Source organism: Pygocentrus nattereri, chromosome 13 (genome assembly GCF_015220715.1).
Source record: "Pygocentrus nattereri isolate fPygNat1 chromosome 13, fPygNat1.pri, whole genome shotgun sequence".
NCBI classification, from domain to species: Eukaryota; Metazoa; Chordata; class Actinopteri; order Characiformes; family Serrasalmidae; genus Pygocentrus; species Pygocentrus nattereri.
Window position 1 is genome coordinate 35,842,616 of NC_051223.1, and position 14,738 is coordinate 35,857,353.

General features: G+C 41.7%; 1 protein-coding gene across 30 annotated transcripts in view; it reads right to left on the minus strand.

The window, feature by feature from the left end:
• Positions 1–8,371: 8,371 nt before the first annotated feature.
• Positions 8,372–14,738, minus strand: part of ryr2a (ryanodine receptor 2a (cardiac)) — a 352,340-nt gene continuing 345,973 nt past the window's right edge. For all 30 annotated transcript variants that reach the window (XM_037544154.1, XM_037544155.1, XM_037544139.1 and 27 more), the window contains 2 exons: positions 13,494–13,545; positions 8,372–11,764 (listed from right to left, as the gene is read on the minus strand). In XM_037544154.1, coding sequence (XP_037400051.1) covers positions 11,669–11,764; positions 13,494–13,545 — 148 coding nt within the window. In that variant the 3' untranslated portion in view covers positions 8,372–11,668. The remainder of the gene's footprint in view (positions 11,765–13,493; positions 13,546–14,738) is intronic.

The window sequence follows — 14,738 nt, forward strand, 5'->3', positions numbered from 1 at the left end:
ACGCATCGTCCTCTGGTCAAACTACCTACAAGTGATTAAACTACTAATATTAATAGCAGTAGTAATAGCTGGGAGTCTATGAAAACATCAATGTAGTTTTCCGGGCAGCTAGTCCAAGGCAGGTGGGGGTAGCTGGAGCGTGGGCAGCTGGTCTGAAGTGGGTAGCAGGAGAGCTCGACAGTCAGTCGTCCTTCAGTGTCCAGCCGGACATGTGGGCGGTCGTATACTCGGAAAAAAGGCAGGGAGATGGGAATTTGTTTTATTCTGTCTGTTCATCTTCTCACATTACAAAAACGTTGGCCAGCACTGGCAGCAACCACTGATTCTTCTTCTTTGTGTCTTCCAACTGGTGCTACAGTCCCACCAAATTTAAGCTGCTGCTTCAATGTCAAAACACAAAAGGCAGTCTCTCTAGAGGCAGAGTTTGGTTTATCCATTCTGAGTTACTGAAAAATTATGGTCGCACGACATGGCGGGATCAGTTGGAAAAGAACCTGCTCCCTATATCGATATACAGGGCTCATTCTGCACTAATGAAAACACGACATGGTCACAAGTGATTATACACTAATGAAAACATTTGTTTACTGTATTCCATTCCCACTAATAGACCCCCCTAAATCGTACAAACCTTTAAAGAAGGAAAACCACAAAAAATGAACGTGACAACGTGAAGTGCCAGACTGCTCTTCAAGTGCTTTAAGTGGATTGCGGTGGAGGACATTCAAATGATGGCTGGATTTAATGGTTTCGAGAAGGAAATGTGTGGAGACGAAAAAATCTATTCAACAATGGATGTTTTGTGAATAGCAGTGAAAATTGCGTGGGAAGCTATTCCTTTAGAGCTTTAAAACCAAATCTAAGGATGACAAATTAAGTAAATGTTCTTTATCAGTAGCTGTGCTTTGTTAGGAGCTTTCACAGTGGAGGCTCCTCTCCTGTGGATAGCTGAAGAAAAAAGTTGGGTTTCTGAAAACAAAAGGCTGCTTCACAACTGGTTTTAGAAGTCATTTTGGGTAGGAGGCCAGTTTCTTAGACTAAGTCTAATCTTGGACTAAAATGCAGAGCCAGTGGTGAATCAACAATTGAGATGCCCTGTAGTCTAGACCTAGAGTTAATCATGGGTCTGTAAACCTGCCTTAAATGATTTGTATAAAAGTACTAGTAAAATCACTAATAAACATGTACGGTGGTCATGAAGGCTAGCAAGGGAACGTATATACTGATAGACTGAATCACTGATAACCTGGACTGGAGGTTAGGGATCTGGCCCTGTAACTGGAAGGTTGCTGGTTCGATCCCCAGAGCTGACAGTCCATGACTGAGGTGTCCTTGAGCAAGACACCTAACCCCCAACTGCTCCCCGTGCGCCGTGGATAGGGCTGCCCACCGCTCCGGGCAAGTGTGCTCACTGCCCCCTAGTGTGTGTGTTCACTATGGGTTAAATGTGGAGGTGAAATTCCCCCGTTGTGGGATCAAAAAAGTATCACTAAGATTCATTACAGATAATAATCTTGCACCATATGGAACAAGATCAACTCATTAGGATTGGAAAGCCAAGATCTGGTCATAGATCAGCCCTGCTGCTCTGAAAAGTACAACCTTATTTGCTAAGAAGTTGGGACACAAAATATAAATAAAAACTAAATGCAATGATGTGCAGATCATTTACACCCTATATTTCATTGAATATAGTACAAAGACAACATATCTAATGTTGAAATTGAGAAATGTTATGGATTCTTGAATTTAAAGTTCACCCTGCATTTCAACACCACTGTTAACAAAACTCTAAGCGTTTGGGAAATGAGGAGACCAAATTTTAGCTTTGAAAGTCAAATGTTTTTTAAATGTTTGAAGTTTCAATGTTGCCAGTCAGTTGTTTTTTTTTTTTTTCCTCACCAGCCTTTTGGTGCCCCCCATTTTTTGGAATGTGTTGTTGGCATCAAATTCAAAATGGGCATTTATTTTCCAAAAAACAATACAATTTCTGTTCTAACATGATCTGTTGTCTTTGTACTATTATCTATAAAATATAGGGTATAAATGATTTGCACATCATTGCATTTAATTTTTATTGACATTTTCCCAACTTTTTTGGAAATGTGGTTGTATAATAACGAAGCCTAACCCTAAACTATTAGGGGGCAGTCGTGGGCTGGAGGTTAGGGATCTGGCCCTGTGACCGGAAGGTTGCCGGTTCGATCCCCAGGGCCGACAGTCCATGACTGAGGTGTCCTTGAGCAAGACACCTAACCCCCAATTGCTCACATATGTAATTGCTTACATATGAAGATTAGTGTAGGCTTAACGACAGGTTTGGAATCTGATGTCAGCCTGCTCTCCTTCAGAATCTGACCAAACGGCTAAAGGCCAAATATTACTTTATAGCAGTGGTGAACCGCAACTATTAGAGCGAGCTCTTCAGGTTGGGGCATAAATGTCAAAACTACAGTCAGAAATGAGGGGAAAAATCACGATATTAGTGAATAATGCTAATCTCTACCTACAACCCTATGGGATTCTGACAGTATGTTTTAGATTGAAAATGGACATTGGAAGCTTGTAACAGACCAAATAGCATAAATTTTACCTTGTTAAAGCAGCTGTTTCAGTGAAGAGATCACTGAGCCGCTGCCGTCATTTTCCATTTCTAACAATTGACTAAAACTGTCACTTACTAATTATGTTGGCAGCTAACCTGATGCATTAGGCCTTCAGTTCAGCTGCTGAAGTCTACAACAGAAAACAGAACTGATTGGACAATTTTTTCATCAGCCAACACTTTAGGCCTTCTCAGAGCTTCAAAGATGTAATCTAATGTGCCCGTTTACATCCAGATTTTTTCTATGTGGTAAAGTAGAAGCATAATCATGGTTTACATGGTTTACATGGCAACTTCGACATTTTTGACTTTAATACACTGTCAGGCTTCTTTAAAGTGAACATGCAACCATGACAAATGAAGTTTTTCGAATCTGCAAAGAGTTATAGAATTGTCAAACAGACAGGACAGTATATTTAAGGAAGAAATGTTTAAAATCCCCCCAGGGCTATTTCCCACCACAGTACACCATTTCTCTTATCAGCGGAGTCCACTCACTGAGGGGAGAAAGAAAGCAGCAGCGTGCTGGGAGCATTGTTTTGAATGCAAAATGCGGCTCCACTCCGCACTACACCTGCTCCAAAACATATTGTGAATATGCGCACACGCATCTGTGGGCCCAGGCCTCTAAAATGTGACCAAAACCCATTACAGCAGGTTTCGGAAAGAGAATTTCGGGTTCAAATGACGCCACTGCAGACTTTCGGCCTTAAAATGCATCCCCACTGAAGAGAAAGAGAAGGCACTATGGTGGCACCATGTGACACTTTTTAACATGTATAAGCAAAAACTTTGCATGTTGCACAGCTGTGAGGGTCATTTATACAACAAAACAACGCTCCTCAAGAAGATTTGCAATCAAGCGTCAGCAGCCTGTGTTAAATCTGTGACATTTCTGAGCAATGTCAACACAAAATGTGAACAGTGGACTGGTCTAACATTGTGTAGGGGTCGTAACATTTGGGGGCTCGCCCGGGATCTTTACTACCTTATAATTTGGCATTTTAATGAGCTGGCGTAGTTGAGATGAGGAACTTTGTTAGCATGAGTTAGACGCTTATGCCAACTTGTCTCCTTGATTTTAGAGCTTGTTAGTGTGTGAAGCTGTTAGTTTGTTAGAAGGATGATTTGTGAAAAAAGCTGGTCACTTCAGTATTCCCATGTTATGAGTTGTACAAAGGCATTGTGTGATTTGTTACTTGAGCTTGGCTTTGTTTGTGGCTCCATCTGACTCTATCAGATGACGTGGAGGGTGTACAGACTCCTCTTGCGGAGGTGGAAGAGTTGGAGAAGCCTGTGGCAGTGATGGTTGGGCTGGTGTCGTTGCCTTAGCTTGAGCTGGTCTCTGTGGGTGTTCGTAACTAAAGTTATTGAAAAGCTGACTACTAGAAGGTTTTTATACTTGAAAATATAGAACAGTGGTGGGTTACTCTGGTCCTGGAAAGTGAGATTCCTGCACAGTTTGGTGATTTTCCAGGTCAAATTTCCAGGTCCGGATTCAACTCAGCAGTTAATTATAAGGTTTAGATGGTGGATTAGAGTAGAGAAATGAGTAAACTGTGCTGGACTCTGGCCCTCAGTTCTTTACCCCTGCAAGTAATCTAGCTAGTAAAAGGTTTTCAGGAGTATTTGAAAGCTGGAATTGGCTGTGGTAGATTAGGATTAGAGCTTTAGTACAATGATTGAGATAAAAACTCTAAAACTAATCAGGAAATCTATATTTTTCTCAAATCTGTTTGCACCGTAATTACTGGCACTCTTTTATTTAATATTTCATGCAGCCTCCCTTTCCCTGCGATGGACTGGCGACCTGTCCAGGGTGTATCTGGCCTTCCGCCCGATGACCGCTGGGATAGGCTCCAGCACCCCCCCTGAGGGAGAAGCAGCTTAGAAAATGGATGGATGGATGGATGGATGGATGGATGGATGGATGGATGGATGGATGGATGCAGCCTCCCTTTGCAAAGATAACAACTCTGACTTTTATCCTATCATGCTTAAAAAAAATATCCAGCCAAGAGTTGCTTCGTGGCCAGAAACCGATCCTTGATAAAGAGCTAGAAGATCACTGAGCAAAACTGTTCATCCACAGATGGGCTACAGTCTCTAACTGAACACCTGTAAGGTATAATAAGGTATAATAAAGTGGCTGAAAAGAAAATAAAGCCACTGAAAAGATCCGGTTGGCTGCGTAGACTCTAAAGCGAAAATGGTAAAGAAAGAAGTTTAGATATTGAACTTTGCTTAGACAGATTTCACTGCCTAGCACAAAGCCCAACATGTGGCCAACATTGGTCCTCACAGATTACCCTGGATCTGGGGTTTCCACTGCATAATCATTTTGGCACCACATTGTCTGAATACAAAGCAATCCCCAGAGAACACATTGTGCTAACGCTATACCAATAGTGCTAACGCCTCCAATTAACCATCTCATGACCTTAATCACAGTACCTTCATTCCCCACAGGAGTTGCCGGGCACTAGGCTGGAGTAATGAATGTTCATTGTCATTAGAGTAGAGATAGCAGCAGCATTCTCATCCATATTCATCAAGGGATACCAGGAGAGGAGGACCACAACCGACAATAGTGGTCAAGTAAAACAAAATACTAGAAAGGTCCCTACAATGTGATATCAATACTTTGATTATTGCACGTCTCTGAATATATCAACCCTACCCTTACATAGAAGTATGGGGAGTTGGGGCTAGGAAAGAAAGAAAAACAAGAAATATAAAAAGGGGGGAAACACAATAGAGATGTAAAATTGCTCGAATTCAAAAAGAACTTTGGCTTAACTCATAAACGGAGGATGTGAAACCACAAAAAAAAGCAAATCCTAGATCAGCACTCTTCACTCTGATATTCTCAATAAGCAGGTTTGCCTGAGCCTCTTGGCCCTTGGATAATGATCTACCCACCTTGTGTGCTAAGAGCACTTCTTACTTGCCCGGACTACATCAGTTATTGTCAGGGATTTGCCATTGATTTAGCTGTCAAGCTGGTGTTGAAACTGCCCTCTGGGTTAATGAAAGCGTCCAAAAGGAGATTAAACACATTTCACAACCAGAGATAAAGAGCTAGCATGACGGAGAACAAACACGGAGAAAAGTCAACTAGCTTAGGAATACAGCAGACTGGAGAACCCCTCTGGACAAAGTGCAGCAATTCAGAGTTGAAAACCCCTCCAGATTTTGGTGACAGCAAATAGCAAACTGCTAGACTTGGAATGCAACAGCAACCTTGCTGCTGTAGAGGGTGATTCAAAAAGATTCATCTGATTTCAAAATGATTTATTTGACCTGTAATTCATTACCGATCAATGCAATAAACTGTACATGGTTTAAATGAGCATAAAGTTTATTATGTAAGTTTATTAAGCGCTCAGTATGAATCGCCTCCAGCTGTACGGACAACATCAACGCCATGGTCAAATTCATCCCATAGGCGATTGAGCATGTGAGGTGTCACTGCACTCACGGCTCTCTCAACGCGATTTCGGAGACCATCCAGTGTTGTGGAACCAACGAGGAACGCTCTGATCTTCTGGAGGTTCACTGACGACAAAAATCACATTGCACAGTTATGACTGATTCACTCTTATTGAAGTGGAGAACGCAGAACGCTTTCTGCTCAGGGGCCTCATCTCCTCTCAGACTGAAGGGCGTCAGAAACTCTATGACCCCCTCTTACAATCAGTAAGTGATTGGTTCCTAGGCGCCTCACGGTTATATATATATATATATATATATATGGCGCTTTGAAATCGGATGATTCTTTATAAATCACCCTGTATATTGTTGAATGATGTTAATACGGCTCATTCCAATCATTTCAGCTTCAATTAATCCAACTTGACTCTCAATTCTTCAACATCCTTAAAACATAAGGTGTTTGTATTACCATTAGCAAGGAAAAAACTGGGCAAGTGGTCAGTCTTAAAAAGAAGCCAAAATAAAGCATCAAATGTAAGCTATTTCCCACTTATTGCATGTACTGTCAATCAGACAAGACATGTGTGGTGTTTGAAGTTTTGTTCTTCTTGCATTGGAGCTATGGGACTAATGTACCTAACAAGGCAGTTTTTCATTTGTATCCAGGGTGTAATATATTCACTCACTGAAATGTCTAGGGAACAGTCCGGTGTTCCCCAGGCCGTGTGTTTCCTCTATGAAATTTTAGGATCTGCTCAATATTCCCAGGCTCCAACACTGAAATTTCCTAGGAACAGCTTTATGTACCCACAGCTTCATGTTTCAGCCCTGAGAAGAACTTGCTCAGCTATCACTGTGATCTGATACAACATTGATCTGTACTGATTAATACTTAAGACCTATGATATTTCAATTGCTGTTTTCAAGCTCTGTTTAATGCAGAAATCTACTCAATTTGTTATACATATGTGCTGATAAACGATTCTGAGAGAAAAACCAGCACAGATCAGCAAGACTGGTCACCAGCAATGTTTTTGGTGCTACTCATCAGCAATGGATATCAAGGCACTGGTCAGGAAAGCCATCACATGTTGTGTTTTGGATGATGGTGTGCTGGTCAACCAGCAAGACCATGCTTGGTGACCAGTAAAAGCAGGACCAGACCAGCATAAACCAGCTTCAAATTCATGGATCCATAGAATTCATGGTGGTCTGAGCTGTTTTTTCAGCAAGGTGGGCACCAGGAAAAACTTGTGTTTTGGATGTTGGTCAAACAACATGAAATGCTGGCTTGGGCTGTTTTTTTTCAGCAGGGAAGCTAAGGGCTACTCATCTAGCAACAACAAAAAGGAGAGCAATACACCATATTTAAACTAGACGAAGGACTTCTTCACAAAGTATATGTACTCCACACTCTTGAGTTTGCATAGCAAGCTAACTAGCTCGCTGAGGCTACGCAACGCATGTCTTGGCTTACTTACTCTACTACCTTTACTGTAAGAGGCAGTTTGTGGCCAATCCATTCTAATAATTGAGTTAACTATGGCAGCAGTGACAACTTATTCAGTTCTAATATACACCAATCAGGCATAACATGATGACCACCTCCTCGTTTGTCCATTTTCTCTGCTCCACTTACTGTATAGACTGTAGTCCATCTGTTTCTCTGATACTTTGTTACCCTGTTCTTCAGTGGTCAGGACCCCCGTGGACCCTCACAGAGCAGGTACTATTTGGGTGGTGGATCATTCTGAGCACAACTGATGTGGTGGTGGTGTGTTAGTGTGTGTTGTGCTGGTCTGAGTGGATCAGACACAGCAGTGCTGCTGGAGTTTTTAAACACTGTGTCCACTCACTGTCCACTCTATTAGACACTCCTACCTCATCAGTCCACCTTGGAGATGTAAAGTCAGAGACGACAGCTCATCTGCTGCTGCACAGTTTGTGTTGGTCATCCTCTAGTCCTTCATCAGTGGTCACAGGACGCCGCCCACAGGACGCTGCTGGCTGGGTATTTTTGGTTGGTGGACTGTTCTCGGTCCAGCAGTGACATCGAGGTGTTTAAAAACTCCAGCAGCACTGCTGTGTCTGATCCACTCAGATCAGCGCAACACACACTAACACATGACGACAGTGTAACAGCAGTGCTGAGAATGACCCACCACCCAAATAGTACCTCCTCTGTGAGGGTCCATGGGGGTCCTGACCACCTTTGCATCAGCATATGCCTGCAGTCATTTCACAATGCTTTCCAAATATCATATCCATGAACATCCAACTGTGTACACATACAGCTACCACAGCATGAGCTCTCCAAGAACACGTCGCCTCTACAATCTTCAATAAATAAGCATTTATTTTTCAAAATCATGCAAGTCCATTGTTGTCTTTGAGTTTCCTTTACAGGTTTAACACACAGTTATGTATTCACAACTCTGAACAGCACATGTAATTGTGACAGGTTATTTTCCTATGAGGTTTGTTTTTTATTTTTTAATCCACGATCTTTGTTATCAAAATTCTTTACATGAGTAAAATTCCACTTATATCATATAGATTGGCTTGAGCCGAAGTCGTTGTTATTGCAATGGTTTTCACATTATTCCGTGTGAGACAAGTATGAAAAGCGCTTATCCGTCGTACATGGTAAGGGCATGGAAACAAACAAACGGACCAACAAAGAAAAGTAGTGCAATGGTTGGTTTAAAGATGGGATGTTATAATAAGCAATAATCTACCATAATGCAGTAATACTTTGCTTATGATACACGTATCCAGTGCTCTGGGATTTTATGTCAGGTCTTTCTTCTTAAAAGCTCGTTTTGGTCCTCCTGTTTTGGAGCAAGCAGAAAAACAGCATGAAGGTTTCTGGGCTTCACGCACTGCTGACTCCAAAGGCCGGCCTGGATGTCTTCCCTGAATGAGTATTGCTTCGGCGTGGGTCAAACTTCATTCAGATGGAGATACGCGTTTTCTACAGTGTCTCGAGGAAGGCATGGGAGAAAGCCTGGACAGACTCCTGGGCCAGAAATGTATTCTTGGCTGATGACAGCTGGGGTTTGTTAATATACAAGAAAGCCCACAACACTTGGATAGCATAAGAGATACCTTAAATGACCTTAAACCTATAAAACTTGTTTCGGTGCGACGTGGGTAACACGTCTTGCGTCTTTAATTTTTCAAACGTTCTCTCTTAAACTTGCATAATAAACATGCAAAAAATGAAACTTTTTTTTTTTCCTTTTTTTTCCAGAGATAGTTTTCTAGAACTTGGATATAAACATTTAACTCTGCTGTTGCATAAATGCATTACCGAAATAAAGAAAGAAAAAAAACGAAACAAACAAGACGAGGTGAGGTGCTGCTGATATGAAAAACCCGACAGAAGTCCTGAGGGGTACAAACTCTCGATCTCGCTCTGTCACCCCCCCACCCAAGCCTCAAGTCTTTGTATCTCTTGATACTGTAGCACTTGATAGACTCTTATCAACTCCTTCCTCGGTCTGTCGTACAGATCCCCTTTACACCTGGTTCTTCCACGTGACTTGCATCTGGATTGTGACCTAATAGGATTTTAACCACATGCGTACATTTGGTAATCAAATGCATCTTTGGCTAGTCTGACTGAAATCTGATTGTTGTGTGGCGAGTAATATGCAAATATATATGCAAATATGCAAAAGATAAACACCAAACTGAGAATCCCATTTTTACATGGTGCTATTTTCACCAGCTCGGGCCACTGAAGAGCACAGAAGGAGTCAGGAGTCAACAGTCTCAGCCTCAGATGCTCCACCCACACAGAAATGGAGCGCTTGATATCTTTTGCACAGAAAGCTACCAAGATTTTGTCAGCTGTCTTCTGATTGGCTGGAGATCTGCACGTCTATGTACACACTTCCATGCAGTGCTCTATATTTTTCCATCGGGAAACACAGTTCTTCAAGCCAAATTCCAGCTTCCTGCTAAAAGACAGCAAGAAACATCACCCCCCCATACACGCTGCACCAAAACACTGGGTAGCGATTGGTCATTATGTCAGTCAAGCAGCCTCTTCCTGACAAGATAGGCAGTTCTTGGCCAGATGATGTGGAAAAAAGCACCAGATAGTGCTAAGAATTCTGGCCTGAAACACTAAGAGCTAAACTGAAGGAGCAGCAGTGCCTCTAATTAAGTCGCAGCAGTCCAGTGAGTGTTTTTGTCCCATAAGAAGGTGCGCAGAGGGAGGAGTTACAATACTTGGAGGGTTTTTGTTTATTAACTGTGGTTCTGAGCGATAGATGCATTTACACTTGCCTAGCGTCTAACTAAAATGCTTCTCAGATCCCTTTGAATTTTGGAGGGATGTGGTCATATAAGCAGGAGTGAATTAAAATGATTAATTTTGTTTTTTTGGTTTATTAAAAGTTATATTGTGACAGCTCTGTGATCCGGTCATCAGGACAATCCCACTATCAAATTCCTATTTTAAAACCGCAAAAATGCTAAATGAATGCGGTACCGTTGTTCCTGCCATTCCAGACTAACTTGCTTGGCTATGAACAAACAGGGTAATCACGGAGTCAAATGTACACAGATTGTTGTCGTAGCGACACTGCATGCTTAAAAGCACTTACGTTTTTAAACGGTGAAGTACAAGTTTAACTATAGCAACTGTTTTTAGACTCTTCCATGTTGTTTCACTACCATGGCTTTCCTTAAGCTTGGTGCTTAGGCTGACCGGGCACTGCCCTCCAACTTTAGTTTAAGGGGAGCTAATGAGCCCATGCCCTCTGAAATTGCCACCGATGCAGAGGACACATGAAACGACCAGGTGTAAACAGGGTAATAGCCTCGCTTCATCGCTTCAGAAACACAGACACATATTCCTAAATATATTCCTAGACATATTCCTGCTCAGGCAGGATATTGGACCTGTACCCAGTGTAGCCCTCTTATCTCTCTGCCTATTCAACTCTCTCTCTCTCTCTCTCTCTCTCTCTCTCTCTCTCTCTCTCTCTCTCTATCCTACCTTGCATAGCTCACCCTTTGCTTGGTAAGGCACTGTGTCCCCTCTGTTGCCCCGGGCTAATATCAGCGTGCCTGCCTTCCTGCTTTGTATCCACTCATCCATCCATATACATTCCAGTGTTCACTATCATCCCTCCATCCTGACAAACACAAACAAAGAGGCCAAGGATGAGTGAGATGATCGCATTCATTCGTACCACTTCACACACTCACACGGTCCGTCTTTCACTCTCATTCCTCCCTCCTCCTCTTAGGAAGTGCCAGTTCCCTTCCCTTCCTCCTTCACACATACCTCGCTCCTGCTCCCCCTCTCCTTCGCTCTCTTTTTTGCTTACTTTGGTGAGTTTTATAAAGCAAATGTAGAATGGAGAAGCTTTAAGGACTCAAACCTCTCTCTCTCTCTCTCTCTCTCTCTCTCTGCTCTGCCCCAATGTATTCTGGGTACAGGTAGACAGTGGAGCAGTATGTACAGAATCTCAAAAGCATTCGTTGTCCCTTCTCCGTAACTATCACGGTGAAACAAAGTCCAAGGGACAGAAGTCTCTCTGTGTGTGTTTGTGTGTATTTGTGTGGGTGTATGTGTGTGTGTGTGTGTGTGGTCGTGTGTGGACGGTTGTGTTAGTTGAGCTGGTCCTCGTATTGTTTGCGGAAGCAGTCTCCGGCTGGGAAGAATTCCCAGCAGCGCTCCTGGTACATTTTCCAAACGTAGGATTCCTGCAGCAACAGAAAGAAGGAAACAACAGTAACCACCAAGCACAAGATCAAGAGAGCAGATAGTTTATTAGTGGGTTAATACAACAAATAAATACTGCAAAAAAATAAAAATAAAAACACTGCACTCTTTTGAAATGTACCACATAATACGTGATTTTCACTGTAACTTTTCAAGTAGGCACAAAAAGTGTACTGTTTTTGTTTAGTGAACCCTGATTAATAACATTTTTCTTACAAAAAGATTTGCTCTTTCTTCAGTGAGAGCAACAGCGGCTGCATGTCCCAAGCAATATATCATGTACAGTTCAGGCCCGGATCATCCAATGGGTTTGATGGTTTGTGGTGATGTACTAACACTGTGGTTAGTTTGCTGCCATTGTGGTGCTGCATAAGCTGATATCATAACAAAATCACTGACCACCCAAAAATCAGTAGCCAAGTAGGGACCCACCAAACATTCGTGCCTAGGGGGCTATAACTTGATGATCGGGGCCTGATACAGTTGTATGCGTAAGTTTGAACACCCCAGGTCGAATGACATGTTCAGTTGATTTTCTTCAGTTTAATACAACATTTCTATTTACCATGCTGGAGAAAAAATACGTACCTACAGGCTACATATGTTTTATCTTTCCCCAATATATTAAATTCAGCAAATATACTCTATACTATATAGTGTGCTCTCTGTAGAGAATGAGTTCACTTGTTTTTCGCTTACAAAATCAACACAACATTGTTTGATCTGGCACACCCAAAGTTCTGCATACAACTGTATACAGCCAAAGGCTCAACTCCTCAGTGATTGTAGCCTCTTGCTATTGTTCATACAGTTAATGGATTCTTGTTACAGTGGGGGCCCTTGATGAGAACTGAAGCTTATTTCCACTTTGCTTTTGTTAGTTTGCTGCTCATTAATTTATCCATAGTTTTCCTATAAGCCCCCAGTGTAGTCTGGAATCCTACTGTCATAGCAACCTACAGCTGGGCTTCACCAAGGACATTTCTAAGGTTGAAACTAGGAAAATGTGTTTACAGTGTTTTAAATGAGTGGTAGCGGCATTAATGATTTTATTTCACTGACAGCCCTCGTTAATATAAAACAGCTGTTTACTTGGTCCTTCGTTGCAGGGATTAGAAGCAGTTACTGAGAAATTAAATAAAGAATAAAAAAGTTTTTTTTTTCCCCCACTGCAATCAAAACCAGGAATTGAGTATGTTTTTAGCTGGTCAACCACATATCTCTCTCGTTACTTCTTATTTTTTAGGGGGTTTTATTTTTTTAAAATTAGCTACTGATCTTAATTGATTTTGCTCCAGTTTTCAATGATATTCCGTATATATTAAGTTAATAGTACGTACTCTAAGCATATAAGCTCTTTGGGAACCTAAGTTGGTTTAAACACCTGACATCACAAGTGGATAAAATAGGTGGGCTTTGACGCCACTCCCACACAAGAGCTTTTCGTTAGTGGTTTCTTCACTTTCGCCAAGAAAAAAGGCACATTCTTCTTAACATGTGAAACATGCTTATTCAAAAAGAGTGATTCAAAAAAACACGTCACATGGTTGATGGGCAGTTCACATGCACAAGGTATCTAACAAAAACTGAAAGGGTTTGAAAGGCACAGAGAGAAAGTGGCCGATACATATAAAAAGAAAGATATAAAGAGAGAGACAGAAAGAGAGAGAGAGAGTCTCAGGCTGATGAGCTGATGAGCTGGAAGATTACCTGGCCCGTGTGTTCCGTTTCATCCTTATTAATGAGATACATCAAAAAAAATCTGCACAAAAGAAAAAACAAACATTTCAGTCAGTGCCAGAGCATTCGGTCAGCCTGCTGACCTGCACAGCATGCAATCGTACTTTCTGAGCATTTTTAAAGATAATCTCTTTTTGATTTTTGCTCAAAAACAGTGAATAAAGAATGTGCCCTTTCACTCAGCTGCACTAGAGCTGGGTGAACTGAACACAATGAATGAAACTGTGCAGGAAAAGTGCTACGCCACACCGAGTAAACAGGAGTTATTCATGAAGTCACCATAGTGGTGATTAGTGCAGCGGCGTCTTTCACCACTGCTGCATTTTCACCAGTGTCCTAGACAAGAACCAATCAAAATCAACATGTAAATGACGTTGTACATAGAGACATAATTAAATGAGGTTATACACATAAAGACGCACCAATTGAAGCCAACCAGAGCTTCACCTGGCAGGTTATCGTCTCAGGAAATCTGGCACAATATATTTTTCCAAATCATCCAGTATCAGTAATTATTAATCATTCTCCCCTGAAGAAAAGAAACGCAACTCTTTACTATCATCAGAATAAAATATAAAATAAGGTACATTTTAAAGCTTTTTTTTGAAAATGGCTAGATGTCTTCTCACTTAAAAACACACACACTGCCACCTAGTGTACTATAATAGCTACTGTTCAAAGCTCCAGGTTGAGGAGCAGCACAGCATAATCACTGGACCAAAAAAGCCACGTCATCGATACCGAAATTTTAAAAATCATTTTCATGATTTTGTGATCTGGCCCTGGGCTGTACCACTGGTCAATGTGCATTTGTTAACTGTATTCTGTCACTGACCCTTTGCTGCTTCAAGCGCAATCACACAATAGATGAACAGTGTAAAGCTGGTGTTATACTACACAACTTTTAACAACTTTTAAACTTTTAATTTTAGCCCTGATTCTCAGTCTGGCCTAACCTGTGTTAGGTAGCTGCTCTGTGTTTGTTTATTTGGGTCTCCTAGTAACGGGAGAAAGCGAGAGTTCGTTTGCGTCCCGTCCGGTTCAGCAGCATCTTAAAGGTTGAGTTGTGTGCGATCCTCAATATTTCGCTCGCCCCAAAAACCAGTCGGACTGTGTGAGTTGCCCAGTCTTTTTATAACCAGTTCAGGCTTTAAAAGTCGTGTAGTGACCCCACGGCTTTGGGGCATGTGCAAATTTGGCAGGTGTGGTTAGATT